Here is a 27,951-nt window from a genome sequence, read left to right on the forward strand (position 1 = left end):
AATTTTTGCCTCCTAAAGTGTCAGATTACTATTTAGCTTTGATTAACATGAATGTGCCAAGGCAATCCGTGCCCAGGCTGTTCAAAATTTTCAACTTTTGGACAAGGCACATGTAGTTTTTGAAGATAGTTGAGGAATCTTGGAGGCTACCAGCCCATGGTTCACCAATGGCTATTTTGCATAAAATGTTAAAAAAGTTGAAAATTGTTTTAAAGAAATTCAACTTCGCACATTTTGGTGAATGAAGTGAGAAGGTAAAAGCTAAGAGGGAAGAGTTAGTAGCCGCACAAATAGCTGAACTAACTCAACCTACTACAGTTGATACTTGAAGGGAGTCAAAGCTTTCATCGGAGCCTATGAATTGATGAAACCTGAAGAAAGCTTATTGAGGCAGAAGTTGAGTATACAATGGATCAAAGAAGGAGACATGAACACGATGTTTTTTCATAGAATAGTTGCAGCTAAGCAGAAGAAAAGCATAATAAAGGTTTTGTATGATGATGAAGGAAACAGGCCGGATACATTTTCACAAATTTCAGAAAAAGTTGTGGAGTTTTTTAAGCAATTGTTGGCACTGTAAATATAAATGTTGAAGGGTGCTTAAAAAAGATACTTGATGGCTTTTTACAGGATTTTTTGTCTTAAGAACAGCGGAATGCATTATCATGGGATATTACAAGAGAGGAAATACATAAAGCTATATTTTCTCAGCATAGTGACAACGCACCAGGGCTTGATGGTCACAATGCTCACCTTCTTAAGGTTGCATGGAGCACAGTGGGGGAGGATGTCACTAGAGCCATTGCACATTTCTTTCGGAATGGAGAATTGCTACCGGCTTTTAACTCCACTATTATTGCTTTGGTGCCAAAAAGTCGATCTTCAACCAGCATTACTAATTTTAGACCTATCTCATGCTACTTTGTTATTTACAAGAGCATCACCAGAATATTGGTGAGTAGATTGCAATAGGTGCTGCCAATGTTGGTCAGCAAGAATCAAAGTGCTTTCATCAAAGGGAGGAGCATCATGGATAATGTATTAGTGGCACAGGAACTGGTGAGAGGTTATAGCAAAACAACGCTTTCTTGAAGATGCGTATTAAAAGTAGATTTAAAAAAAGCTTTTGATTCTTTAAATTGGGATTTTCTGATCATAGTGCTTGAGGCTATGAGGTTTCCATAGAGATTTATCAACTGGGTTATATGTTTTCTCACCACGCCATTATTCTCATTGTCAATTAATGGAGGATTGGTTAGCTATTTTAAGAGTGCTAAATGAGTAAGGCAAGGGGACCCTATGTCACCCAGCTTATTTGTTATGGCAATGAATGTCCTCTTTAGGCTTTTGGATACAACAGCAGTTAATAGAGTTTTTTCTTATCACCCAAAGTGTAAGCAGATCCAATTTACACACTTGAGCTTTGCAGATGACCTGCTAATTTTCACAAAAGGGAAGCTGGAGTCTATAATAGGTGTTTAGAATGTACTAGAACTATTTTACTCGTTTTCATGCGTACAGCTGAATTGTGCAAAGAGTGAGCTATTTAGCACAGGAGTTTCAAGAGACAAGTTAGGTGAAATACTAGTTGCAACAGGGTTTAGGCATGGTTCTCTTCCTGTTAGATACTTAGGGGTACCACTGGTTACCCGCATGCTTAGTGTTGGAGACTATACCCCACTAATTGAAAAGATCACAGTGAGAATTCAGTGTTAGGCAACAGGACACCTGACTTATACTGGTAGGTTACAGTTAATCCAATTTGTTATCTTTAGTCTCCATATCTACTGGTGTAGGCACTTTATTTTGCCTAAGCAGATTCTTAAGGAGATTACTCAGCTTTGCCTAAGGTTCTTCTAAAAAGGGCGAACCAGCGTAGTAAAGGGGGCTTGAGTCAGTTGGCAAGTAATTTGTAGGCCCAAGTCTGAGGGAGGGCTTGAATTAAAAGACATAGAGGCATGCAATCAAGTTTGTGTGCTAAGACTTCTTTGGTTTATTTTTACATATGCTGGCTCTCTATGGATAGCATGGATTTAGAGCTATGCACTAAAGGGAAAAAGGATATAGGAGATTCCAATCTCCCATAGCTATAGCTGTGGATTGAAAAAGATGCTTAAGCTTAGAAGTATTGCTCCAGATTCTTAACATAAACACAGAATGGACTAGTACGGAAAGATCCTAGCTACTTTACTGCCAGTATCGAGGGAATAAGTAGTTGAAGGTCATTTGGCATAGACTTATCTGGTGCAAGTTACATGTCCCTAAGCACTTTATAATAATTTGGATGGCCATCCTTAACAAGCTTCCTACCACCATAGGCTGATTTCATAGGGGATTCCTATGGATGTGGGATTTGTGTTATGTAAACAGGAAAATGAGAGTAGGAGTCACATTTTCTTTAGTTGTACATACTCAAAAGTTATCTGGAAACATGTGCTCCAGTTATGTAATATGCAGAAAGAGGTGGCTAACTAGGAAGAAGAGTTCCAATGGGCAGTATACAAGCTGAAAGGGAAAGCACTAGTTTCAGTTATATTAAGGTTAGCCTGAGGAGCATATATTTACTTGATTTGGGCAGAAAAGAACATAAGACTTTTCGGATAAGAAGAAAACACATGCGAGAAGATCTTAAAGCAAGTAAAAAATGTTAAAAGCATTTAACTTAAAACTAATTGATAGTAAGTAGATGAGCCTAACTTGAATATAAAATTATAAAAAATTAGATATTTATTAGATATATAATAATACTATTTTAATAAGCTCCCATGACGAGCAAGTAAGTATAGAAGAAGCCCATCATGTGATAGATTTGGAAAAGGTAACATAAAGAAATTATGATTTTGATACTATATTAAGCATCAAACTTAAAATTAATTAGTAGTAAGTGAAGAGATTCAACCTAAATATAATATTATATGAAATTAGATATTTATTAGATGTGAGATAATACCACTTAAATAAACCTCCATCATGTGTAAGTAGAGATGTAAAAAGCCTATCATATGACAGATTTTGAAAAGGCAATAAAAGAAAATCCTAACTCTGATATTATGTTAAGTAGTAAACTTAAAATCAATTAATAGGAAGTGGAGGGGTTTAATCTGATATAAGACTACAAAAAATTAGATATTCATTAAATATATGATAATATCATTTTAACATGCTTCTATTTGTGTAGACAGAAATGAAAGAAGTTTATCGTATGAAAGATTTGAAAAGGGTGACAGAAAAAATTTTTGTTAAAGTGACGTTATTGCACATATAATAAATATATAATTTTTTTATAGTTAATAGATTTTTTTCATCTCCGCCTACAATGATGATGGCTTGTTAAAGTAGTATTATCCTATATCTAATAAATATATAATTTCCTATAATCTAATAGGCTTATTTTATTCTTGCTTACAGGTGATGGGGCTATTAAAGTTGTATTATACCATATCTAATAAATTCTTAATTTCTTGTAGTTTTATATTCGAGCTGAACTCCTCAATTTACTACCAATTGATTTTAAGTTAGATGCTTAACATGTAATTAGAGTTATGATTTTTTTTTGTTATTCTTTCCAAATCTATCACATGGTGTTATCCCATATATAATTTCTTATAGTTTTATATATTTCTTTCATCTCTACCTACTGTGATGGGAGGCCTGTTAAAGTAGTATTATTTCATATCTAATAAATATTTAATTTTTTATAATTTTATATTCAGATTGAATCCCTTCACTTATTATTAATTAGTGTTAGATTGGATGCTTAATATGGTATTATAGTCAGGATATTTTGTTAATATGGTATTATAATCAAAATTTTCTTCTTGTTATTTTTTCTAAATTTGTCACAGATAAATTTTTTTTATTTTTGTCTATACGTGATAGAAACTTATTAAAATAAAATTATCTCATATTTAATAAATATTTAATATTTTTTAATCTTATATTCAAATTAAATTTTTTCACGTATTGTCAATTGATTTTTAATTTGTTGCTTAACAAAAAAAGTAGTAAGACTAAGATTAATAGGTATAAAAAATATAAGATATGACTAAATTAATCAAGTGCTAAGTGAGAAATAGGAGCTAGGTAGAGAATGTTTGTTTAAAAGTTGAACATTGTTGTACAGGTACTTGGTAGCAGTTATTGCTGCTTCTTGGATAATAAATTCGTTACTTATCCAAAAAAAAATATCGCAAAAAAATTGGGATTTCAACAGCAGACATGGAAAATACGATAGTAGACCCTAGTTCACCGAATGGAACAGATAGAATTTCCCAGTTGCCTGAACATGTTATTGATCGAATTCTCTTTTTCTTGCTTGCCAAAGACGCAGCCTGTACTTGTTCGTCTTTTATGAAAGACATGCTTTCCGGATTAACCCGTTCATCGAGTTGGCAACCAAAAACTACATCAATGAATTGGTATTTCAGGGGATATTTTCATACCCGAGGTGGCCGAGGCCTAGTCTGCCTTTGGATACCTTTGCTTCCAATTCGTTCTCTGTTCTAAAGATAAAATCTTGTGTGTTGACGCCCGCATTATTAGGTGATAATCCCCAATTCCCTTGTGTGGGAGAGCTGTCTCTTTTAAATGTAAAATAGAGGATCAAAAGAAAAAAAGTTCGGAGAGTCTGACCAAATTTAGAGGAAAAAATAATTGGAGGTTGCTACACTAGATGTTTTAACATTTGAGAATCCTTTCAACCCTTTTAGTTATTTTTTTACCTCGTCCCTTTTAGTTTTAGATCATTTAACCAATATTATTTGTGCATCGCAACGAATAAAAATAATACATATTAATTGTATATTAAATTTATTTATTTTACATATTTGTAATAAATTACGGATATTGTATATATAAATGATAAATTAACAGGATATTGAAAATGTTTAAAAAAAATTAGAAAAGTAATAAAAAATAGGGTATCTTATTTAAAGCTGTTCATGAATAGGATCAGATGCCATCGATCTTTTGCCTTTCTCCTAGGCAATTTGAAAGTATAAAACCTTTTTTTTTTTTTCATTTGGAAAAGAAAACATTCAAATTCTATGTAGCGACCAAATACATATATAAATATATAAATATATATATATTATCAAATTGTCAACTATTAAATACATACCTGTATATATATATATATATATATATATGTTATATTATCAAATTGGCAACTATTAAATTAAATAAAATACATAATTTTTTTTTTCAAAGAAAAAAGGGGAATTAAGATATAGCATAAATTTGATAAACTTCAGCTATTAAAAACCCTTGCAACGATTATATTGTCGGTGTTACGACGGCGTCTCTTGCGAGCCGTCTTTATATCGTTAAAGAGCGTAACAACCGTTTTTTTACTCCTTTTTGACGAAAATCCCAAATAGAGCCAACCCCAAAATGGCGACGCCACCGCAGGCGGCGGCAGGTGGGAACTTCGAAGCACCACCACCGCCGGCGATGCAGCCTCCTGGAACGGATATGACAGGTATATGTTTCAGAGATCAATTGTGGCTGAACACGTATCCTCTTGATCGAAACTTGATCTTCGATTACTTTGCTCTGTCCCCGTTCTATGATTGGACCTGCAACAACGAGCAGCTGAGGATGCGTTCCATTCACCCTGTCGACATCACTCAACTCTCGTATGAAAATTAAAGTTTGTTTTTTTTTTTTCTTTAATTAACTTTCTTGGCATGTTGCAAGTTTAGCTTTAGTGTTTCATTTTTAGGAATTGAAAATGTCAAAATTTTGAAACCCAGCTGGAGTATGAAAGAAATACTGATTTGGGTATTTCAAAGCTTTAAATTGTTATTACTATGTTTTTCATATTACGCGAAGATGAGGCATTTTCCATGCAATTCTGCTAGAAGAACAGGAAAACATGCCTATTTGTCTATGATTGGCATTTGATCTACTTCAATTATGTCATTTGGTATTTGGTAGAAGATCAGAAATGAGATACCTTTTTTCCTTTCATATAGGAAAATGACCGGCATAGAGTACATGCTTAGTGAAGTTATGGAGCCACACCTCTTTGTTATCCGTAAGCAAAAGAGGGACAGTCCAGAGAAAGTCACGCCGATGCTGGCATATTACATATTGGATGGTTCCATTTACCAAGCACCACAGCTTTGTAACGTCTTTGCGGCTCGAGTTGTAAGTTTAGTCGTATTGGTTTTCTTTTGTGTTTTATCTCTGTACAATTCAACATTGTAATCACCTAAAGGCTCATTGGATTTCAGTCTGGTAATAACATTCTTTTTTTTTTTTAATTTTAAGAAATATTGCCAAAACTGGTTTCTTGTTCAGGCATTTTGATCATTTGTATTAATCACCTGAAATGAACATCTTGTTAAGAAAAAAAGTAGAGAAAGAAAAAAAAAAAGGGAAAAAAGAGTTTTGAAGAGTGGACAGAGTTAAAAGGATAGACTATCCATTTTCTCTTTTCATATAATTCTCAGTCTTTCTCTCTCTTTCACTTCTTAAGATAGATTCTTTTTATGCATATATTATCTTTTGGATGTTCATAATTTACCCATGTTACAGGGACGTGCTCTCTATTATATATCAAAAGCTTTTACCACTGCTGCATCAAAATTGGAGAAGATTGGATACGGTAACTGTTTTCATTTTCTTTATCCTTTTTCTTTGATAAGAACATTTATTAAAAAAACTTCAAATGTGTTTAGTGTATTGAAGGGAATTTCTGATTTTTTAATTGGAGATTATTTATGCTTATTTTTTAAACTAATATTCATTAAATTACCAACTACTTGTCAAACAAAAAAAAAAGGAGAGAGAACTAGGTGAAAAAGGACTAGGAGAGATTATATTCTTGTTGTTCTGGCAAGCCCAGAACAAGTTTCTTAATATCCCAATTTACTGATTGGCATGTAATGCTAGTAGGAGAGTTATATTCTTGTTGTTGTGGCAAACCCAGAACAAGTTTCTCAATATCCCAAGTTACCGATTGGCATGTAATGCTTGTTTAAATTAGAAATAATTCCATTGGCATGTAATGCTCGTTCAAATTAGAAATAACTCCATTGCGATCACTGAGTCTCCATGCAGTTCCTGAGTTCTGCTACAGGCTTTTCAATGTTAAAGGAAAACTGAATGCTATTTGAAGATATTGAGGCAAAGAGAGGAAAAAGATAAAGAACACTTGTAAGTTGAATAATAGCGAGCTTATATGAAAATTTGCTTGGCAGGGAATAATCTAAAGACAGAGAAAGAGTCTGCCTCTCTAATATTGTTTTAAGATATTTCTTTAAAATATTCTGCATGACCTCACTCTTTTATTTTCTGATTCTACTTATTGATCTATTTTTTCTTCCAAGTAAAACAGTTTTATTGAACTGTAAATTCTTTTGATTTATTCATTGATCTTGTTTATGCTACTAAAGTTGGCAACTTCTTTCTTGTATTTATTCTTGTATAATGCTCATTCTGGCTGCTTCTCCTTGTAACCCAGTCATGTCTTCAATATTGATCTAAAATTCTCTTGTAACCTATAATTATTTCTCCAATGTAGTTATATCGTCCTTGCTTTTACGCAGTTGACTGGTTTTGATTTACCTGCTTTTCCAAGTTGCTTGTTTATTTTAGGAGTCTCTGGTCTGCCTCAATTATTGACATTTTACATAGTTTGAATTAAATATCTGATGCAGTTGATACTGAAAATGAGAGTGAAACTTTTGAATCAAAGGGTGGTAAAGAGGCAATTGACTTTAAGGAAGTTAAGCGTGTGGATCATATTCTCAACTCCTTACAGCGAAAGGTAACTTAAAAAATTTTGGCTTATGTTAATTTTTAAAACTGTAGGACCTATAACACGAGGGGCTTGAGATTCTTGGCTTCAGATTTTTATTGTTTTTTTGTCTACTTATCTCTCTTTTCCACCGATTTTTGTATAGAATTTATATTGGTTTTCAAGTACTTAGGAAAATAGTCATGTGGAAACTGGCTGTCTGATAATTCATAAATCGCAATGTTCATTTTTAATGAAGAAAATTTAGTAGTCCTGCTTGATTTTTGAAGAATTATCAGTGATTTCTTCATGATTTTGAGAAGGAACTTTCTGTTCAAGTTGCAGTTACCACCAGCTCCTCCACTGCCCCCATTTCCAGATGGCTTTATTCCCCCTGCAACAACAGAAGCAGAGAAAGACCCAGAAAACCAGCAAGCAGTAGAAGCTCAACCCCCTGCTGTTGATCCCATCATTGATCAAGGTCCAGCTAAGAGAATGAAATTTTGAAGTAGAAGAGCCACCGCCTTGTTTTTCCCATTTCAATAGAGCATTAGAACTCTTTTAGGCTCGTATTAGCCCCTAGCTGAGAGAGAAGGGAATTTCTAATGTAATGATAAGTGTCTGTTGAGAAGGGAATTTAACTGCTTATGTTAAGCAAAAATTAAACTCATCATCCAGACATTGAGCTGCATTCTGCTTAATTATGTAACACAATCATTTTCTTACCAAGATGTGATTTAGTCTCCATGTTTCCTATGTTTTGGCGATGTTGAAATATGGTTTAGAGAAGTTTCGAGTTCCTTTTGGTTCATAAATTGCAGTTGGAAACCTCTATATGTCATTTGCCAATGTTAGAGCCATAGTTGCCAAGGGCTCATTTAGTTTTCGTAAACCACTGCAGTTGGTTTTGGCCCTTTCTTTTTTGTTTTATACCAAAAATTTAAAAATCCATTTTAAGTATGCGCACAGTGGGATTTAGCTGATAAATTGAAACACTAATAACATATATTTTTTCATTTATCTGTTACAAAGTTTTCTGTACAATCAGAAATAACTAATTGAGCTTCAAGAATTGATGATGACCCCTTAATTGTATGGATTGTGTATCAGGAGTTGAAGAAGGGTTTAACAAGGTTGATAATTTGGAGAAAGAACTGATGTTGGATGGGGGATTTATGGTGCCACGGACCAACTCTTTTGGCCGCACTTTTGGGTAGCTCCTTTTTGCTTGACCCACATCATGTTATTCTGAAAAATAAAAGAAAGAAAACGAGGAAAATAAAAGGCTTTACATTTATATACAACAAATAATTCTGTTTGACAGCCCCCAGATGGATCATAGTATCAAAAACAGAACAGTACATGCCACAGATATTCATCAAATCTGTCATGGCTACTTTATTTCCTCATCATGGAAAATTGACAAAAGACAGTCTCCTTTATATCACGTGTAAACCTCTATGGTCAGGTTTCTCATGCTGAAAATTGCTGATATATCTTGAAGAGTTTATCCTTGATGGAGTATATTATTTTTATCTGAGGTTCAGTTAAAAGCCAACTTAACAGGCCTGCATCATTTTTTTTTTTAATCTTAGGCCTTATTTTAGACCTGAATCAATTTAACCCTTGGTCCATGTTGAAATTCAAAACCTGCACATCTTCTGTTGGCTGGGAAATGCACCAAGAAGACCTCTGCTTTTCTTTTTCTCACTTTGTTACGTGCTTGCCTGCATGTGTGCCTGTGTTTTAATCTAGTTGTAATTTGATTGATCTACTTTACATTTGCAAACAGAGACTATCATGTTGGAAGCGAGAGGTAACAGGGTGTGGAGAACGTCTACCGGATCAATCATGTTAACCAGACACGACTTTGGAAGAAGTAGTATGTGCTTCTATGTGCAATCACTTTATTTTTCCTGATACAAGCCGTGCTAAATATTTGAACATGGTAAGTATATGGACTCATAATTCAATTGCAGGTCAAGAGAATGAGAGAAGAGTATGGCAAACTGAACAAGTGGAAATGAGCATATGGGAGTGCTGTGAACTTCTTAATAATGTAGTTGATGAGACTTGAGAGTGACCCTGACTTCGATGAGCCCTAGATTGAACACTTGCTGCAAACTGCTGAGGCTATCCGAAAGGACTATCCTGATGAGAATTGGGTGCACCTGACAGGCCTTATCCATGGTATAATTGGGGATTCTATTTCTTGAGACTTCTAAAATTAAGACTCATTAGTCTCATAATTTGCAAAATTTTATTAACTGGATGCTTTGTTGCTTTTATAGGGTTTAGACCTTTGACAGGTGCTTCTTCATCCTAGTTTGGGAGAGCTCCCCTGTTGTAGGTGAGTCTCATTTACTGTAGGAATAAGGAAAAATGTCATCCCCAATTAACAAATCATACTTCTAAATTCTAATAATGATCCGTGGTGTTATAGGTGACAAATCCTGTTGATTGTGCTTTTGATAAATCAATTGTTTACCACAAGGTAATTCCTTCAAGATTTTAAACCTCTTCATCGAAAAGAATTAAATTTACAAAAAATTCATTGCTTCGAAAGTTCGAATAAAGTCTTCTTATCTTATAATTTCTGGTTCTATGCTGTTGTTGGCACAGTATTTTGAGGAAAATCTTGACTATCACCACTCTGCTTACAACAATAAATATGGAGTGTACTCAGAGGGATGTGGACTTAACAATGTGATGATGTCATGGGGGCATGATGATTACATGTTTCTGGTATCTGTCCCAATCTAAGTCTAGGATATGGATTCCCAGGCCTTAATGATATTCTTTTAGCATCTAGAATGTGCAATGATACAAAACTAATTTTGGGATCTCTATATTCAGGTGGCCAAAGAGAACAATACAACCCTTCCATCTGCAGCTCTTTTCATTATTAGATACCATTCATTCTATGGTAAAATAATGGAGGCTCCAGTTTTAAAATTTCCAATTCTTTGAACATTGATTTCAATTCCAATTTGCGTATTGAACTGATGCACTTTATGTTGCAGCATTGCACAGGTCAGGAGCATACAAGCACCTAATGAATGAGGATGTTGAGAATCTGAAGTGGCTCCACATATTTAAGTATGATTTTACTTGATATTATCCTGGAGACTAGTCCAAATTCTAGACTATCAAGATTATGCCCCTTTTTTTTTTTTTTGTATTTGAGGCTGTTAGGATTTGAACTCTGATTACTGAAACTAAGAGTCTAGTACTCTACTAACAGGCCACACAGTTGTGTTACCCTGATTCTAATCCAATATTAAGCTCTCTTTTTCCCTTACACTTGTGCAGCAGATATGATCTATACAGCAAGAGCGAAGTCCGGATTGATGTCGAAAAGGTCAAGCCACATTATCTCTCTCTCTCATTGAAAGGGTCAGTAAAACATGAGCTTTGCTTGGTTTCTAATCTTTATCATGTCCTGCACAATTTGTTGTTAACATTCTGCAAATTTACTCATCTGCAGTACTTCCCAGCAAATTTAAGATGGTGAATACCGGTTCTCTCTGACTCGCCAGTTTTAATGCCTCGGCGTCAGGCTAGAAAATGATCGCTAGTTGGTTCTTATATGTAGAGTTCATCTGATGACTTTTTTTGAGATGTTGTCACAGTTGTTTTTTGCATTTCTCAGATGTCTGAAAGAGGCCAGTATAAAAAAAAAAAATTTAATGGTCGCAATTTCGGTTTGAGAATTTATTTATTGCCTTGTAATAAATGCAATTCTAGAATTTATCTTTTGCCTTGTAACAAAAGCAATTCTAGTGTTTTCAACCATTGTCTACGGCGGCATGTTTCAATAAAAGCAATTTGAAACAGTGTCGGTTGCAGGATTTATTTTTTCTTAATTTTCTAATGGTAAATATCATTTATCTAGGTACACAAGAAAGAAATTAATAAATTTTTTGTAAATACTTAGATTCTAATTTTATGAGTCTAATTTATGAATTTCTACCGGATGGTTAATTAAGCGGGTTTACTGTGGGTGCAGCATGTATTCTTTTTATTTTATTTATGACTGTTATTTTCTTTGTTACCGTTTTCATACGTTTAAAATATATATACATATAAATATTAACTTTAAACACTTAATGATTTTACATTTTTTATATTTCATAGTTTTTAACATTTTCTATATTTTAACAATAAAAATTATTGACTTCAAGTCTCATTGAAGCTCTAACTTGGTAGGCTCAAGTGGATGTTATATAGTTTACTACTATCCCCAGTTGAAATTAGTGTGAAGAAAAATAAAATACCTTCATGTCTCGTTGAAGCTCCAACTTGGTAGGTAGGTGATGAGATTCAAGTTATTTGGCGTCTACTCCAACTTGGTACGTAAGATTTAATTAGTTGTTTGGCGTCTATTGTAATACTCAAACCTAATTGATTATAGTAATCGATGATTCAGTCCATGAGTATTATTAATGAAAAAAAATTTAAGGAAAAAAAATTTATCAACAGTTTTGTTGATTTAAAAAAACCTTACAGAAGAAGAAGAAGGGAGAAAGAGAAAGGATAATCAATTCTAAAATTCATTGATTAAAATAAGATTTTATTTAAAATTCTTAGAATTTTTATGTTTTGTATAATTTTTTACAAATTTCAACATATATTTTTGTATCTTTTTATTTTCAAAAATATTTTGGTGACTTTTTGATGACAATCTGACAAAATTATGGGTATCAATGGAAATGTCTATTTAAGACTTTTCTAATGATATGTGTGGTACTTCATTTGGTTGAGTAATTTTAAAGAATTTAGTATTTAAAATTTTTGATATTTGAGTTTTTAATAGTTACAAACATCCAACTATACACCTTTAAAACTTCCTACTCCGATAGCTAATTTGGTCAATAATTAAGTGTTTTTGATAGTCCAAAACGTGAACTTTTTAATGGTATAATTGATTTGTTCAAATAATATTTAAGTTAAGAGAATCAAAATCTTAAAATAAACTTCATGAATATAAAATTCAAAAATTTAGACTGTTTGTGTCAAGTTTTGACTTTCGATACTTAAGCTTATGAAAATTATTTTTACCGAAACAAAATTCAAAGTTGTAGTGTTACATTTCTACTTTAAATTTGTGCCTCATTTGTTACTAGGAACCAAAGGATATTATAGATTTTGTGTTCAAAGTAAAATAAATGATCACAGAATGTAAAAATTTCAAAATTTAAGAATTTTTTTTTTAATTTTTTCAAAAATTATTTTCAGCCAATATTTAATTTATTTAGTTATAAATTATATGAATTTTAGTTATATTATTCTTAATGAATTTTCACTTATTTTAATATATTTTTATTATGTTAATTTCATATTATTAGTATTATTAAAGGAATATTAATTAGATTCTAATTTACAAAATTGATTATTAATAAATGTTAAAAATTAAATATTTGTAAAAAAAATTGTAATAATATTTTTTTTATGTTTTAATACTTAATTTTACATTTATGCTCAATTTTTGGTATTTTGCTAGATTAAAAAAATATTTTATATATTGAAAGAATATACTTCCAAATAATTTTGAATTGTTGAAAAGTTTGCCATACAACCCAATTTTCTTAGAATAACCCATGAAAGGTTTGTCTTGTTGAATTTATGTTTTTGGGGTAAATTTTGATTTTTAAATATTTCTTAAATTATTAAAATATTAAGAGAATTGAGTGATTTACTACTTAAGTTTCAATTTAGCGCATTAGATAAGTAACTTAATATCCTTTTGGTTTTTATATCTCTAAAAATCAGCCTCAATATGTTAAAGAATTGATATATATATATAATATTATTTTGTCAATTTGTTTTGTAAATAGGGTTGAGCATTCAAAATGTATATATATGATTTTTTTGCTATAATAAGTTTGGATATGATTTTGTTATTTCATTGATCTCTAAATATGATTTCATAATAATATATTGGTATATCTGTTGATTTTTGAATATAAAATTTTGCTTTGAAATAACATACAAAATTTATTATGTATCAAATATGTTTTGAGAAAGCATATGAATATTGATTTTGTTTATATTGGGTAACCGAAAAATATATTTTGGTTTTTGATCTCTTAGTATGACTATGTTCTAACTCTGCCAATAGGGGTTAATTATTGGCCATGTCGATATGTACTTTTATAATATAAATACTGGTTAAGAATAGTGACTTTTGTTTATCGTACCATCAATGCTTTTGTTCCATTACACTAAAAAGGTTAGTTTTGTCCTATTGCACTAAAGGGGTTACTTCTATCCCATTTTATTGGTTATTGTGATACTAGTTTTGTCCTATTGCACAAACGAGGTTAATTATAATTGTCAGTATAATGATCTAGTTATTTCTGATATACTTCTGTCTCATTGCACTATATGGGTAATTCTGATTCTGACTTATTACTATTGATTTTTTAATGTTTTAATACTTAATTTTACATTTATACTCAAAATTTGATATTTTGCTATATTAAAAAGAATGTATTTTATATGCTAAAAGAAAATACTTTCAAATAACTTTGAATTATCGAAAAGGTTGTCACACAACTTAATTTTCTTAAGATGACCCATGGAGGGTTTGCCTTGTTAAATTTATGTTGTCGGGGTAAATCTTGATTTTTAAACATTTCTTGAATTATTAGAATATTAAAAGAATTGAGTGATTTGCTGATTAAGTTTTGATTTAGCACATTAGGTAAGTGACTTGATATCCTTTCCATTTTTATGTCCTTAAAAATCAGTCTCAGTATATTAAAAATTGATATATATAAAATATATTTTTTGTCCATTTGTTTTGTAAATCAGGTCGAGCATGCAAAATGTGTATATATGATTTTTTTTTTGTTATAAGTTTGGATATGATTTTGTTATTTCTTTGATCTCTGAATATGATTTCATAATAATAAATTGGTATATCTATCGATTTCTAAATATGAAATTTTGCTTTGGAATGACATACGAAATTTGTTATGTATGAAATATGTTTTGAGAAAGCATATAAATATTGATTTTGTCTATGTTGGATAATCGAAAAATATATTTTGGTTTTTGGTCTCTTAGTATGACTATGTTCTAACCCTGCCAATGGGGGTTAATTGTTGACCATATCGACATGTATTTTATGATATCGATATTAGTTGAGAATAGTTATTTTTGTTTACCATACCATTGATGCTTTTGTTCCATTATACTAAAGAGGTTACTTCTGTCTTATTGCACTAAAATGATTATTATGATACTTGTTTTGTCCCATTGCACCGACGAGTTAATTATGATTGTCTGTGTAATGATTTAGTTGCTTCTGATATGCTTTTGTCTAATTGTACTATAGGAGTAATTCTAATTTTGACTTATGTCACAGGAGTTAAGTGTAGTCGTAGTATGTTACAGAAGACTAATAAATTTTATAATTTTGTAATATTTTAGCTTTATAATATGAGAATCTAATTTTGAGAATATGATTTGTGGAAATGTGTTTGAATACAAAATTATCCAAAATATTCTCGAATCATTTAGTTACTATTTTGGCTTAAATATTTTATGGTATACTTAATTCAACTAAAGGGATGTTGGTTATTGAATCGTTGTATTCATTCTTTTAATTTTTTTTATTTTTTTAGGTTTCACTGTTTGTATCTTGGGAGGCTTAATATTGACAACTATTTGGATTAGCAATATTAGTATCTGTTTTTAGTTTATATAGCTTTTGATTGAGTATTTTATTATTGATTCTAAAAGATTTGTTAGTAAGAATTTTAGTATATTTGATCAACTTATGAAAGGTATAATTTTGTAGATTTGAGATTCTATGAAATATTATTTTAAATATTAATGAAGATTTTAATTTAGTTAGATATCTATTACCTTACATACTTGTGAAATTTGTCTCATGAGTATGTGATATTGTTACATCCTAAATTTTAGTGTTTGGGCATGACATCTATCTCTACAACCATAATTGATGAGTCCAGTCCTTTCGCGCATTGATTATTTATTGGGTCAAAATGGGAGAAAATTAAACGATGACCATAAACTATCAAGACCTAGTCTTTGGCGCAGGCTTCACTTCCATAGAAGTCTTTGGCGTAGGCTTCACTCCCATGGAAGTCTTTGCGTTACAATTCACTGCTTATATATGAATATAAAAGTAGCCGACGGAGAAATGGTTGCTGCCTGGACCTATTACCTAATAAATTAACACTGAAAAATTGGTAGAGAGACGACGAAGACGACGAGGAGCATATATTTTACATATATATGGGTAGAGCATTAGTAATGGTGGTGCTTCATAATCTATTGCTGCTCTTTATTTTCTCCATTATTTCTTTTGGGGATCTAATACTTGCCGCTGGGGGAATCAACAATGACGATGCTGACAGAAGAAATCTGGCCACTGAAAATCCAGGTAAATCATACATAAGTTTTCTTGAGCCTTTTTTTTTTTTTTAATTTTAAATTAATACTATGTTGAAGGAAAGATGTCTGCCTGTAGCATAGCTTTCTAGATTTCAAACCAGATGATGCCTCATTATCTATGTTGTTTTTTTTTTTAAATTTATTTTAGTACTTATAAGATATATTAGTATAATACTTGCACTTTATTACTAACTAATAAATTATCAATAATTATTTAGAAAAAGCAATGGTTACCCTCCAATTTAAAGCTGTTTTTGAGAGAAATAGTTACCAAATATTTCAATATGGAGAAAAGAATTATTGTTTTTCTAATGTAAATATTAAGGACTCATTTATTTAAACATCAAACCATGTTCTCTACTAATTTGAGATGAAAACAAATTCTATCATGTTATTTTGGGAAGACAAACTCGGTAAAAAATTAATAATTTTGAGGTAATTTCCTGTGCTTTTAAATAAATGAATACAACTTCAAATCGATTCTAAAAAAGTAAGTAATTCATATTGAGGTTTTGTTTGATTAGTGTTTTTCTATTTAATTTTTTAATTACTTTTTTTGAGATATACTTTTAAATTAGTCTTGAAAGAAGAGCAATGAAAAAACAATTTTGGATACAAAAGAAAATAATATTTTTGAAAGATTACATGTGAAATAGGCAACAACATTTGAACTAACTAAAATTATAATTGGTGTTATATTTTAATCATTAACTTGTCCCGCTCAAATTAATTATGATTTTGGTTTAACAACTTAACGTTCGAATAAATATACTTTCCATGTGCATCCAAAAAAATTATGATTGGCATTTGCTTTATAACTATTTTGAAAAAGGAAAACAAAAACCTAAGTAGGAAAAGGTATCAATTTCAAATTGAGCTTGATTGTTGAGAGCTACGCTTAGTATTCACTTTAATACAAAATTTTTTTAATTTTATCTCATAAAAAATATTTCATCAATATGAATGTGAGATTGGGTGTCACTATCACAAAAAAGATACTACTAATTTCCATGATGGAAAAACATTCTTTTATAATTTGTGGATAATTAATTAATTAATTAATTTAATGTTTATCTTAATAAGGTTTCATAAGTATCGATTGTGGAGTGGACGAAGACCACCTTTACGACGAAACTGGCATATACTATAAGTCGGACAGAGATTTCATCAACACAGGTGAAAACCATGACGTATTGCCCCAATATGGCAGTCGTGAAGTGTGGAGGGAGTATAATACCCTGAGAAGTTTTCCGGAAGGAAAAAGGAACTGTTACACTCTGAAACCAGAACAAGGCAAAAACAACTACTACAGAATTCGAGCTTCCTTCCTATATGGAAATTATGATGGCAAGGGTAAAATACCCGAGTTTGACCTGTATGTCGGGGTTAATTATTGGGACACGGTGAAACTGTCATCCGTGTCGAAGAAGCTCTTCTACGAAATCATATACTTTTTCTCAGCTGATACTGAATACTTATGTCTTGTGAACACAAACTCTGGAATTCCTTTCATTTCGGCATTGGAACTACGTCCTACAAATTACCTTTTCTATAACACAGCCAACCAAGTAGCACTACGCTGGATCGGGGTTTATGACCTGGGCTGTAATGACACTTCCAGGTAGAACAACTTTTTGTTATGTTATTGTTGAATTAGTGTGCTTTTAAGCATGCATCTGACTCAAAACCATTAAATATATATAGTTTTGTTAATTAATTCGCGGGTATTTCATTGAGATTGTGAAAGTTAAATTCTAATCACCTAAATACGAATTCAGCATTTTGTCAAGTTCAGATCATATGGTGTTGGCATTTCACTTATATTTTGCATTATAAATAGTAATACTGTCAAATTCATTATAGGTTTCATGTGTGGTCATTTTTAAGTACATCATCCATGCTTTATTATTTGTATTTTATTGAAGAGTTCAATTAACCAAAGTCTATAAACACTTTTTTTTTTTTTCCAATAAATGTCACTATTATGGAATGTCTTAACATTTTTCTTGCCAATATACAGGTACAAGGATGATGTTTATAACCGCATCTGGTTTCCGAAGGATGTTCCGGGGTCTGTTGCAATTGATACCTGATTGAATATTGACACTCAAGGCAGTAATGGTGTACCGGTTGAGGTGTTGAGAACTGCTATCCAGCCAGCTAATAACTCCACTTCCCTGAATTACAGTTACGGATCAGATTCGTCCACTAGTCAATATCTTGTGATATTTCACTTCGCTGAGATTGCAGAGGTTGCGCAAAATCGACTTAGAGAATTCAGCATTTCTTTGAATGGCTTCAAGAGTAGATCGATTAGACTTCATTACTTGAAGGCAATGTCGTTAAGCTCTCAGAATTTGACAAATATTCAAGGAGATATTAGCGTTACTCTTGATGCGACACCGGAGTCTGACCTTCCCCCTATCCTCAATGCCATCGAGATTTATAAATTTTTTTACTTCTCGTTTTCAGCAACTAATCAATCGGACGGTACCTTTTCATTTTTTGCTTCTTTTTCAATTGATTCCTATAGAATTATTTTGTCAAATATAGCTAACACACTACATATGGAAGCCTGTAAAGCTCAGTCGTGTGCTTTATTAGTATACAGAATGATCTAAGTATGCAGTTGCAGCCACCACATGAATCATGAGGTGGTGGAAGAATAAGCTCTTTTTTTTTGTTCTCTCTTGTATATATCAACAACAGATAGCAATTAGCTGTTAGTGTGAAAGGTGAATATAATACTTTGCTGAAGTCTAACTTCATTGAAAAACAGATAGCTACATAATTTGAGATTGGGTAATTAAGGACCCAGTTTGAGCATTTGGAGTAATGGTCGCATCTTAATTATTTAATTTATAAGCCTTTAATGTCTGAATAGGATTGAGTCACAATGATTTTTGTGTTGCATGACCTAGGTTTGTGAGTGTTTAGTTTTTGTACCCCCCATCACCCCCACCGACAAAATTGTCATATCATTGCTTAGAGGGCAGTAGTGTAGTTTTACAAGAAAATTGCATAAGGAAAGGCCATATGGGAATCGGTGGTTAGACTTGTATTGAAATGCGATCAGCAAAAAGTCAGTTTCAGTACCAAAAGTGTAAATGGGTAATTAACTATTTATTAATTTCCATCAGAAAAAGAAGTCTAAATTTGGAATTGTTGGTTCTGTGTTATTTTAATATGATTGTCACTTTTTTAGCTTAATTCCATTCTTTACCCTCTGCTTTTTGAAATTGTCTGTTTAGTTGATGCTATCATGGCCATCAAGCAAACATACAACATAAACAAAGATGACTGGCAAGGAGATCCATGCCTCCCCAGAGACTTTAGATGGAGTGGTTTAGGCTGCAGTTTCAACAGTACTCCAAGGATCATCTCATTGTGAGTGCAGCTGGTTCGAGTCATGCAAAAATGTGTTGGGACATCCATTGCAACTAATTTTTTCGAATAAAAATTCTTAATATAGGAGTCATAACGTACAATATTCAGGGAACTACTAAAATGAGAAAGTGAAGATTTGATCACATTTCATTTGATTTTGATGCCTGATGCATTGAGTTGTGCAATGCCATGTACCAAACATGTATCAAGTTTTTACGTGAGAAATGCAGTATATAATGAATTTATGATCAGTGCAATATCTTACTTGCTAAACTCCTTGCAGGAATCTGAGTGCAAGTAAATTAATGGGAGAGATATCTTCGTCATTTTCTGATCTGCAAGCAATGGAGTCGCTGTGAGTAGTAAACTTCTAGCCTTTAAATTTACTGTAGAGAACAGTGACTCCTATAGAAAAGCTTTCACAACAGCTCTTTTCAGCAGTGTATCCGCATGATCTCCCAATCATTAGCTCTTTGTAGCTGCTACACACCAGTCACTAGTCTGCAAATTCTAATTTCAGAGTATTTGTAACCCTTTCAACAACAAAGAAGAGGATTGGTTTCTTTCAAGAAATTTATGGATTTTCTTTCAATATGTTTACTCAATTTACCTTTTGTTTGCAGTGACTTATCAAACAATGAATTCTCTGGGCAAGTGCTGGATGTTCTAGCTCAGCTGCCAAATTTAAAAGTCCTGTAAGTTTTGAATTTATTCATACTAATTTCAGATTCTAGCTTTTCTGCTATGGTCTAAAAGTTCACGCCCTTTTTTTCTTATGCACATTCAAAGGCTAGGACTACCCTGTTATGAGAACAAGAGATTTATTATCTATCACTTTCTATGTAGAAATTTATCTGGAAACAACCTCACAGGTTCAATTCCCCAATCTCTCAAGGACAAGTCTGATACTGGATCACTGGTTCTGAGGTTTGTCATCTTTTGTATAAACTAATTTTGATCACATATGCAATAATTGGTCACACTTCAATTGATGCATTTTGCCATTTTCTTTTCTGCTAAACGCCAGTTTGACTGGAAATCCAGATTTATGCCTAATGTATCCATGTCGTCGCGGAGAAAAGAAGTTTGCTGTTTCAGTTGTTGCACCAATCGTAGCATCTGTTTTGATCCTCATCTTGCTGGGCATTCTAACTGTATTTTGCATAATTAGAAGGAGAAGACAACGAGGTATTTCTTTCTTTCATGTATGATAGTTCTAGGCTTTCAATTTTACTGGTGTCAATTGTCAACATACACGTACCGCAACAGTGATACGACCGCCTGAAAATGTTCTTCGAATACAACAATAAGTTACCTCTTGAAACTACAGTAATTTCGTTGTTGTTGTAGAGCCTCTGATCAAGTCAAGGAAGAATGGGTCATTTAAATCAAAGAACCGAACCTTTACTTACTCTCAGATCGTTAGAATTACTGGTAACTTCACAACCGTTGTTGGAGAGGGAGGATTTGGAAAAGTTTATTTTGGTACTCTGAATGATAACACTCCAGTTGCTGTCAAATTACTCTCGCCATCATCAAACCAAGGATATAAGGAATTTCAAGCAGAGGTCAGAGAATTCCAGCCCGAGCTTTATCCTATGTTGAAATTAGCATTATATATGATATATAATTGCGACAATAAATTCATTCGGATATGATGAAGTACCATTTTAAAGCATTGCAGGCACAACTTTTGATGATCGTTCATCATAGAAATCTTGTATCTCTTATTGGTTACTGTGATGAGAGTGGCAACATCGCGCTGATTTACGAGTACATGGCAAATGGAAACTTGAGACAGCACTTATCTGGTATGAGTATGACCAACTCATGTTTAAAATTTGTTCATTTTAGATTAACTCTTGTATTTAATCTATTACTTATTTTCCTTTGATAAACCCAACTTAATAAATAATTTTAATATGTTTTGCTTGCAGAGACAAACAAAAATGTTTTACAATGGAAAGAAAGACTTCAAATTGCGATAGATGCTGCACATGGTCGAGAACCCTTGACAATGACTTTTCTTTCATGTCTTTGTTCTTTGATTTGTAAATTCCTTTAAAACCGATGTTAACTGATGACTTACTAGAGTTGCAGGATTGGAGTATCTGCATAATGGTTGCAAGCCATCCATAATCCATAGAGATTTGAAATCCGCCAACATCTTACTGACTGAAAGCTTGCAAGCAAAGATAGCTGATTTCGGGCTGTCTAAAATTTTTGTGACAGAAGATGCGACTCACATATCAACTTGCCCAGCTGGCACACCCGGATATGTTGATCCAGAGTAATTGTCTAAAACTTGATGAAATTTGTCTGAACTTTTTTAGGACTTTAATTATTGCTGATCTGCCTTTTAAAACTTGATGAGAGTTCTCACAGATTTATAATGAGTGACAGAATTGCTATCTAAACCTGGAAACATTACCAGTTGGCTATATGTTAGCCTCATTGGCTGCATCATCTGATTTCATTCTCTACAGTTTCTGGAACTAGGCTCATATAAATAATCCCTACTAATTTAATTTCCCAGCATCATTGGATGAACAAAACGATATTGATAGAATTGACAAAAGTAAAATTCAAAGGCTTCATTCATGTAATATTTGACAAAAACCATTTGTGTTTGCCATGTAGATTTCAAGTTTCAGGAAACCTAAACAAGAAAAGCGATGTTTATAGTTTTGGGATTATCCTATTTGAGCTAATCACAGGCCAGCCTGCAATAATTAGAAGCCCTGAGGGCAGCATTCACATACTTCAATGGCTTAGTCCAATAGTCCACGAGGGAGACATTCGAAGCATTATTGATCCTAGGTTGCAAGGTGAATTCGATGTCAATGCTGCCTGGAAAGTGGTGGAGATCGCCGTGTCATGTGCACAACCAGCTTCAATGCAAAGGCCTGACATGGGTCTTGTATTAACAGAACTGAAGGAATGCATGGCTATAGAGATGGCTCTTGGGAGAACTCATAGGATGCAGAGCAACATGGCAGCATTAGGCAACTCACCTGAAATGTCCCTTTTGAACGTAGACACAGACATAGTTCCAATCTCCAGGTAATTACCAAACATATCTCCCATCTTTCGCTGCCAAATTGTGGTGAGATAGCAGGTTTCTGGTTACTTGAAGACATACAAATAAAGTTTACTGCAAACAGTATAGAAATTGGTATAATCCCTTTCTAACTTTGTCACTTTGTCTTGTTTCCATAACCGGTGTGTTTTGTATACTTAAAACATTTGTTATTGTTGAGTGGCATGGGATGGAAAATGGACATCAAATTAAAATTCCCTTTCATCTCTCTATTTGTTCCTAGTGATGATTTCTTTTTTATTTAATATGCCCTTTAATCTAGATGTTATGGATGATCTTGCTACTCTAAAGTTAACTAATCATCTAGGGTAATGTTTGATACATAAGATTATAATAGGATAGGATTAGATGATATTATCAGTAGGATTAGATTAAATGATGTTATCTTATCTTATATTTGATGTGTATGAGGATTAAGATAAAATAATTTATTTACTGATCAAAATTATCTTTTTTCAAAGTTTATACAATTTAAATTATTAATGTAATTTTTAGGGGTATAATAAGATATATAAATTTAATCTCATAAATTAAAAATAATCATCTTCACTTTGGAATGATTGAATTATCCCACACTAAAAAGATGATAATCCTTCTTATAGTTTTATCCCTTTCAATTTGATATAAACTAAACATAATAGAGAATAATTATATACTATCCTATCTATCATCCTATACACTAAACATGACCTAAATGTTTTTTTTTTATTAACTAGTAAACTTCATTACTAAATCTCATAATTTATCCTGCTCAACTATTACAGTCAACATATTTTGAAAGCCTTCTAACCAGACCACTCTTTCTCCATTCACCAAAGCCATTTTTGCTAGACAATGGGCTGCTCTATTACCATCTCTCTTTACATGCATACAACCCCGAGTCTGGAAGCCATGCAGACATATCTTGATATCCTCTATCAGATTCCTTATATGGGACATATCGTACTCACACTTTCAATCTGTTTTACTAACCCCATTAAGTCCCCTTCAAATACAACTTGTGGGAACCTCAACTCTGCTGCAATCTTCACCGCTTCAAATGCTGCTAATGTTTCTATTGTTTTCGGCTCTATCACATTGGATACTTTCATGGTCATACAAGCCACAACATCTTCCGATGAGTTTCTTGCCACCAGTAGTACTCCTACTCTACCTATCTGGTTTTTTATGTCCAAAACCACCGTCGAAATTTATCTTGATTTTTCCTTCTACTGGTGCCTTCCACTTGCCCACGCTCTTAGCAAATGGATCCACATGTCTCCTCTTAGCTCTCTGGTACTCCTCCCAGTATTAGATTGCAAATCTCGCTGTATGGGTGGGATTATGTTGTACCTGGTTTGAGACACCCATTCTTACATCGGAATAATTTGAGATTTTGTTATGATATATATGTAGGGATTTAAACTTAAATTTGTTAAGCATTTTTTGTGGGTTAAAATTGTAAGATCAGAACAATACCTCCTAGTTTGGGTGTCGGTCTCTACAAATAATATTAGAGCAGCAGTCACTAGTCGAATGTGAGTTAAGTGCTACACCGTAAGAGCCATTTTTAGAATCTTATGAGAGCTATGCGCTACACAATAGGAGTCACTTCTAAAATCTCAACGTCTGGTGTAATCCAATGATTTGTATGTGCTTTGTGCGATTGCCCAATATTTAGTATGATTCAGTGGATCTGTGTGCTTTATGTCCTCGTCAAGCTTTAATGAAGGAAGTTTGTGACATCCCAATTCTACAAAGGGATAATTTGAGGATCTTATATGGTATATAAGTAAAGAGTTTGTGACATCCTAATTCTACAAAGGGATATTTTGAGGATTAGATATGGTATATAAGTAAAGATTTAAACCTAAACTTGGGAGATGACTTTTGTAAGTGGACCCATAACCCACAGGTAATAGAATTGAAATCTAGTTCTGATACCATTTGTGAGGACTCATACCTAACTTGCGGATAATAAAAAAGGACACCGATAATAGATCATAAGATCACATTAGATGTTGAAATTCTAGAGATGGTTCTCGATTTTGTCCAACAAACGATACCTGTTTAAGCCACTTCAAACGTTTGGCAAACCCAATAGAAAGCACACCGATCACAAATCATAGGATCACATCAGATGTTGAGATTTTAGAGATGGTTCTCATAATGTAGTATTTAGCTCCCATCCATTTGATTGGTGACTGTTTTGATACCATTTGTTGAGACATGTACCCAGCCTGCGAGGTATTTTCTGTTTTGACATAAAGATCTCACAGTTTTATCCCACAAAAGGTACCTCATAAGTTTATGTTTAGATTTTTACATATATATCATACCATATCCACACATTCTTCTAACGTGGGATTGTTATACTATATCGACACATTTTTCTAATGTGAGATTGTGAGATACTTTTTATCGGACAAAACCGTGAGACCTTTAGATTAAAACGGATAATACCTCATAGATTGGGTGTAGGTTTTTACAAATGATATTAGAGCAGTCACCAATGACTGGGAGCTAAGTACTGCATCGTGAAAATCACCTTTAGAATCTTGCAGGAGTTAAATGCTACACGATGAGAGTCATCTTTAAAATCTCAACGTCTGGTATGATCTTGTAATTAGTGTGTACATTTGTGTTAGCCTTTGTATTGGGTTTATTCAATATTTGATATAATTCGATGGATCTGTTTGTTTTTTGTTGGGATTGATGGGACGTCAAGTTTTAACAAGAGAAGTTTGTGATATTCCAATCTCACATCAAGATAATTTGATATTCTGTTATAATAGAAATGTAAAAATTTAAATTCAAACTTATAAAATATCTTTTGTGAGATAAAATTATGAGATTTTTAAATCAAAATAGATAATACTTTTATAAGTTGAGTGTAAGTTTTCGCATGATTATTATCATACTCATTCCTACATGACCATGTAGTCCAAGCAATAGTTGCCACATTTTCCATGAGGTCCTTTTGAAAGCTTTTTTTTCAATCTGCAACCATTCCCATGCTTTCAAGTTTTGCTGTTCCATATCATTTCCTGCAGAACCGGCTTCATTGCATATCTCCTTTGCCTTTATGCATTCTACTACTGCATATGCTCCCGTCTCTTCACATACCCCACACTTCTGCCACGTAGCATGTAAAATAATTTGCCTCTTTTGCATATTCTTATAAACTGGCAGTATTTCGTGGCAGAGTCTTTATCCAAATATCCACAGCTTATTTGGAATCTCCAACTTCCATATTTTTTGCCGTATCCCTCCTTCTATTCTCCCCCCACTCTCCCTGTTAACTTCATGGCTTTCATCCGCCCTTCGTTCTTTTAGCCTGATAGGGTGGTAACCACCTTTAATATTGTAGTGTCCATCTTTGCTAAAATGCCAGATGCGTACATCTTCTACGCTAACGTTAGCAATCTGTATCTCCAATATTTTGCTCACAGTGGCTTCTGGGAATAGCCCTTCCAATCTTTCCTTGTCCCTTCTACCACTCGTCCCACAAAACCGCTCACACATTTTAATAACTCCAGAATAGTTATCCTCTAGTGATTTTGGGATAAACGCACCCTCCACTGGTACCCATGGGTCTTCAAAGACATTGATATGCTCCCCATTCCCGACACGCCACCTTAGCCCCATATTCAGCACCTCTCTGGCTTTACACAAATTCTTCCATGTTTAAGAAGGATGATACCCTATCACCTCTTCAAGAAAATTCTTATTTGGGAAATATTTAGCTTTCATTACTCTATGCACCAATCAAGATGAGTCTTGCATAAGTCTCCACCCCTGTTTAGCCATAAGTGCCAAGTTGAACCATTCTATATTTCGAAAATCGAGGCCACCCTCCTTTTTTGTACGGCATAGCCTATTCCATGCCATTCAGTGGACTCCATCTCTGTCCTTATTGCTTCTTCACCAGTGCTTGCTCATAAGCATATTTATTTCATGGCATAGACTTATAGGGAACAGGAAATAAGATATGGCACAAGAGGATATCGATTGCAAAACTACATTTATGAAAATCTCCTTTCCCCCGGCCCAGATGCACCTATGGCTCCAATTTTCAATTTTTTTCCCCGTATTGTCCAGCACCAATCTAAAAGCTCGCTTTCTACTGTGTCCAACGAACATTGGTAGTCTTAGGTACTTTTCTGGGCTTTTAGTGGCCTGGATATTAAACAACTGTTTTATGCTCTCATGCACATCATCTCTAGTATTTTTGCTGAAGAAAAGTCCACATTTCTCAGAGTTAATTTTCTGTCCAGAACCATCCTCATATACCTTCAGCAATCCTCTTACTCTCTCACATTCAGTAAGATTTGCCTTGATAAACAACAGATTGTCATCTGCAAAAAACAGGTGGGTTATCCTTGGGCCATTAACACTGGCTCGAACGCCGTTTAATAAACCATATCCCTGGTGCTTCACAAGCAAAGCCGATAATCCTTCTGAGCATAGCAAAAACAAGTAAGGAGATATGGGATCACCTTGTCTCAGTCCCCTTTTAGGAATAATGGTTTCAGTTACAACCTCATTAATGACCACCTTGTAGGATATCGTTTCCACGCAGCGCATCACTTTCAAATCCATTTCTCACAAAAAGCCAGCCTCTGCATGATAGCTTTGATGAAGCCCATTCTACCTGGTCATACGCCTTGCTTATATTCAACTTAATAGCTTCCCAACCTGTCTTGCCTTTATCTTTGAGTCTGAGAGATTACAACAGTTTATAAGCAATGAGAACACTATCCGTAATTTGTCTTCCTGGAACAAAGGCGCTTTGGTCTTCGCTTATACAAATGGGTAGTACCTTCTTCAATCTATTGGCTAAAGCTATGGCTAGGATTTTGTAAAGGACATTACACAGGCATATCGGTCTGAATTATGTCATTTTTTTCGGGTTCTTAGCCTTAGGGACAAGGACAATTTAAGACTTTTCTAATGATACGTGTGGTACTTCATTTGGTTGAGTAATTTTAAAGAATTTAATATTTAAAATTTTTGATTTTTGAGTTTTTAATAGTTACAAATATCCAACTATATACCTTCAGAACTTCCTACTCCAGTAGCCAATTTAGTCGATAATTAAGTGTTTTTGATAGTCCAAAATGTGAACTTTTTAATGGTATAATTGGTTTGTTCAAATGATATTTAAGTTAAGAGAATCAAAATCCTAAAACAAACTTCATGAATCTAAAATTCAAAAAATTTGGGCTATTTGTGTCAAGTTTTGACTTTCGGTACTTAAGCTTATGAAAATTATTTTTACTGAAATAAAATTTTAAGTTGTAGTATTACATTT

General features: G+C 33.1%; 5 protein-coding genes across 6 annotated transcripts; all 5 read left to right on the plus strand.

Moving 5' to 3' along the window:
• The first annotated feature begins 364 nt into the window (after positions 1-364).
• LOC149510686 (uncharacterized) lies at positions 365-1,716 on the plus strand. Its single transcript, XM_089757061.1, has 3 exons — positions 365-544; positions 652-954; positions 1,522-1,716. Exons 1-3 carry the CDS (start codon positions 365-367, stop codon positions 1,714-1,716), a joined length of 678 nt encoding a protein of 225 aa, XP_089613187.1.
• Positions 1,717-5,168: 3,452 nt separating this feature from the next.
• MED6 (RNA polymerase transcriptional regulation mediator-like protein) lies at positions 5,169-8,501 on the plus strand. Of its 2 annotated transcripts, none has more exons than XM_022869017.2 (5): positions 5,169-5,636; positions 5,976-6,150; positions 6,541-6,610; positions 7,665-7,774; positions 8,090-8,501. In XM_022869017.2, the coding sequence occupies exons 1-5, from the start codon at positions 5,392-5,394 to the stop codon at positions 8,249-8,251; spliced, it is 762 nt and encodes a 253-aa protein (XP_022724752.2). In that variant the 5' UTR covers positions 5,169-5,391; the 3' UTR covers positions 8,252-8,501. The 2 variants fall into 2 exon arrangements, with proteins under 2 accessions (XP_022724752.2, XP_089613219.1); XM_089757093.1 differs by having other exon boundaries at positions 5,234-5,636; positions 8,084-8,501.
• A 1,084-nt stretch (positions 8,502-9,585) lies between these two features.
• On the plus strand, positions 9,586-11,536 carry LOC111280902 (inositol oxygenase 1-like). The gene is made up of 8 exons (XM_089757094.1): positions 9,586-9,934; positions 10,036-10,094; positions 10,188-10,238; positions 10,367-10,489; positions 10,601-10,670; positions 10,768-10,843; positions 11,057-11,140; positions 11,232-11,536. The coding sequence occupies exons 4-8, from the start codon at positions 10,454-10,456 to the stop codon at positions 11,248-11,250; spliced, it is 285 nt and encodes a 94-aa protein (XP_089613220.1). The 5' UTR covers positions 9,586-9,934; positions 10,036-10,094; positions 10,188-10,238; positions 10,367-10,453; the 3' UTR covers positions 11,251-11,536.
• A 4,303-nt stretch (positions 11,537-15,839) lies between these two features.
• LOC149510687 (putative LRR receptor-like serine/threonine-protein kinase At4g29180) lies at positions 15,840-18,330 on the plus strand. The gene is made up of 3 exons (XM_089757465.1): positions 15,840-16,160; positions 17,255-17,792; positions 18,192-18,330. The coding sequence occupies exons 1-3, from the start codon at positions 16,013-16,015 to the stop codon at positions 18,262-18,264; spliced, it is 759 nt and encodes a 252-aa protein (XP_089613591.1). The 5' UTR covers positions 15,840-16,012; the 3' UTR covers positions 18,265-18,330.
• LOC111280863 (LRR receptor-like serine/threonine-protein kinase IOS1) lies at positions 18,269-22,862 on the plus strand. Its single transcript, XM_089757464.1, has 11 exons — positions 18,269-18,661; positions 19,423-19,558; positions 19,842-19,913; positions 20,182-20,253; positions 20,405-20,485; positions 20,586-20,746; positions 20,909-21,126; positions 21,243-21,369; positions 21,496-21,558; positions 21,659-21,848; positions 22,199-22,862. Exons 1-11 carry the CDS (start codon positions 18,508-18,510, stop codon positions 22,623-22,625), a joined length of 1,701 nt encoding a protein of 566 aa, XP_089613590.1. The 5' UTR covers positions 18,269-18,507; the 3' UTR covers positions 22,626-22,862.
• The last annotated feature ends 5,089 nt before the right edge of the window (positions 22,863-27,951 follow it).

Source organism: Durio zibethinus, chromosome 28 (assembly GCF_047325235.1).
Source record: "Durio zibethinus cultivar Kanyao isolate XHJ-2024 chromosome 28, ASM4732523v1, whole genome shotgun sequence".
In the NCBI taxonomy this organism is placed as follows: domain Eukaryota; kingdom Viridiplantae; phylum Streptophyta; class Magnoliopsida; order Malvales; family Malvaceae; genus Durio; species Durio zibethinus.

Excerpts from the sequence above, each read along its gene's own strand:
- LOC111280863 (XM_089757464.1), top strand. The coding sequence starts at position 18,508 with ATGTCGTTAAGCTCTCAGAATTTGACAAATATTCAAGGAGATATTAGC. Across the intron at positions 18,662-19,422 it reads AGCAACTAATCAATCGGACG|TTGATGCTATCATGGCCATC; the intron begins GTACCTTTTCAT and ends TTGTCTGTTTAG. Across the intron at positions 21,127-21,242 it reads ATAAGGAATTTCAAGCAGAG|GCACAACTTTTGATGATCGT; the intron begins GTCAGAGAATTC and ends AAAGCATTGCAG.
- LOC149510687 (XM_089757465.1), top strand. The coding sequence starts at position 16,013 with ATGGGTAGAGCATTAGTAATGGTGGTGCTTCATAATCTATTGCTGCTC. Across the intron at positions 16,161-17,254 it reads TCTGGCCACTGAAAATCCAG|GTTTCATAAGTATCGATTGT; the intron begins GTAAATCATACA and ends TATCTTAATAAG. Across the intron at positions 17,793-18,191 it reads GGCTGTAATGACACTTCCAG|GTACAAGGATGATGTTTATA; the intron begins GTAGAACAACTT and ends GCCAATATACAG.
- LOC149510686 (XM_089757061.1), top strand. The coding sequence starts at position 365 with ATGAAACCTGAAGAAAGCTTATTGAGGCAGAAGTTGAGTATACAATGG. Across the intron at positions 545-651 it reads TTTCACAAATTTCAGAAAAA|CGGAATGCATTATCATGGGA; the intron begins GTTGTGGAGTTT and ends TCTTAAGAACAG. Across the intron at positions 955-1,521 it reads AGAGCATCACCAGAATATTG|CTGAATTGTGCAAAGAGTGA; the intron begins GTGAGTAGATTG and ends TCATGCGTACAG.
- MED6 (XM_089757093.1), top strand. The coding sequence starts at position 5,392 with ATGGCGACGCCACCGCAGGCGGCGGCAGGTGGGAACTTCGAAGCACCA. Across the intron at positions 6,151-6,540 it reads ACGTCTTTGCGGCTCGAGTT|GGACGTGCTCTCTATTATAT; the intron begins GTAAGTTTAGTC and ends CCCATGTTACAG. Across the intron at positions 7,775-8,083 it reads TCAACTCCTTACAGCGAAAG|TTGCAGTTACCACCAGCTCC; the intron begins GTAACTTAAAAA and ends TTTCTGTTCAAG.
- LOC111280902 (XM_089757094.1), top strand. The coding sequence starts at position 10,454 with ATGATGTCATGGGGGCATGATGATTACATGTTTCTG. Across the intron at positions 10,490-10,600 it reads ATGATGATTACATGTTTCTG|GTGGCCAAAGAGAACAATAC; the intron begins GTATCTGTCCCA and ends CTCTATATTCAG. Across the intron at positions 10,844-11,056 it reads AAGTGGCTCCACATATTTAA|CAGATATGATCTATACAGCA; the intron begins GTATGATTTTAC and ends ACACTTGTGCAG.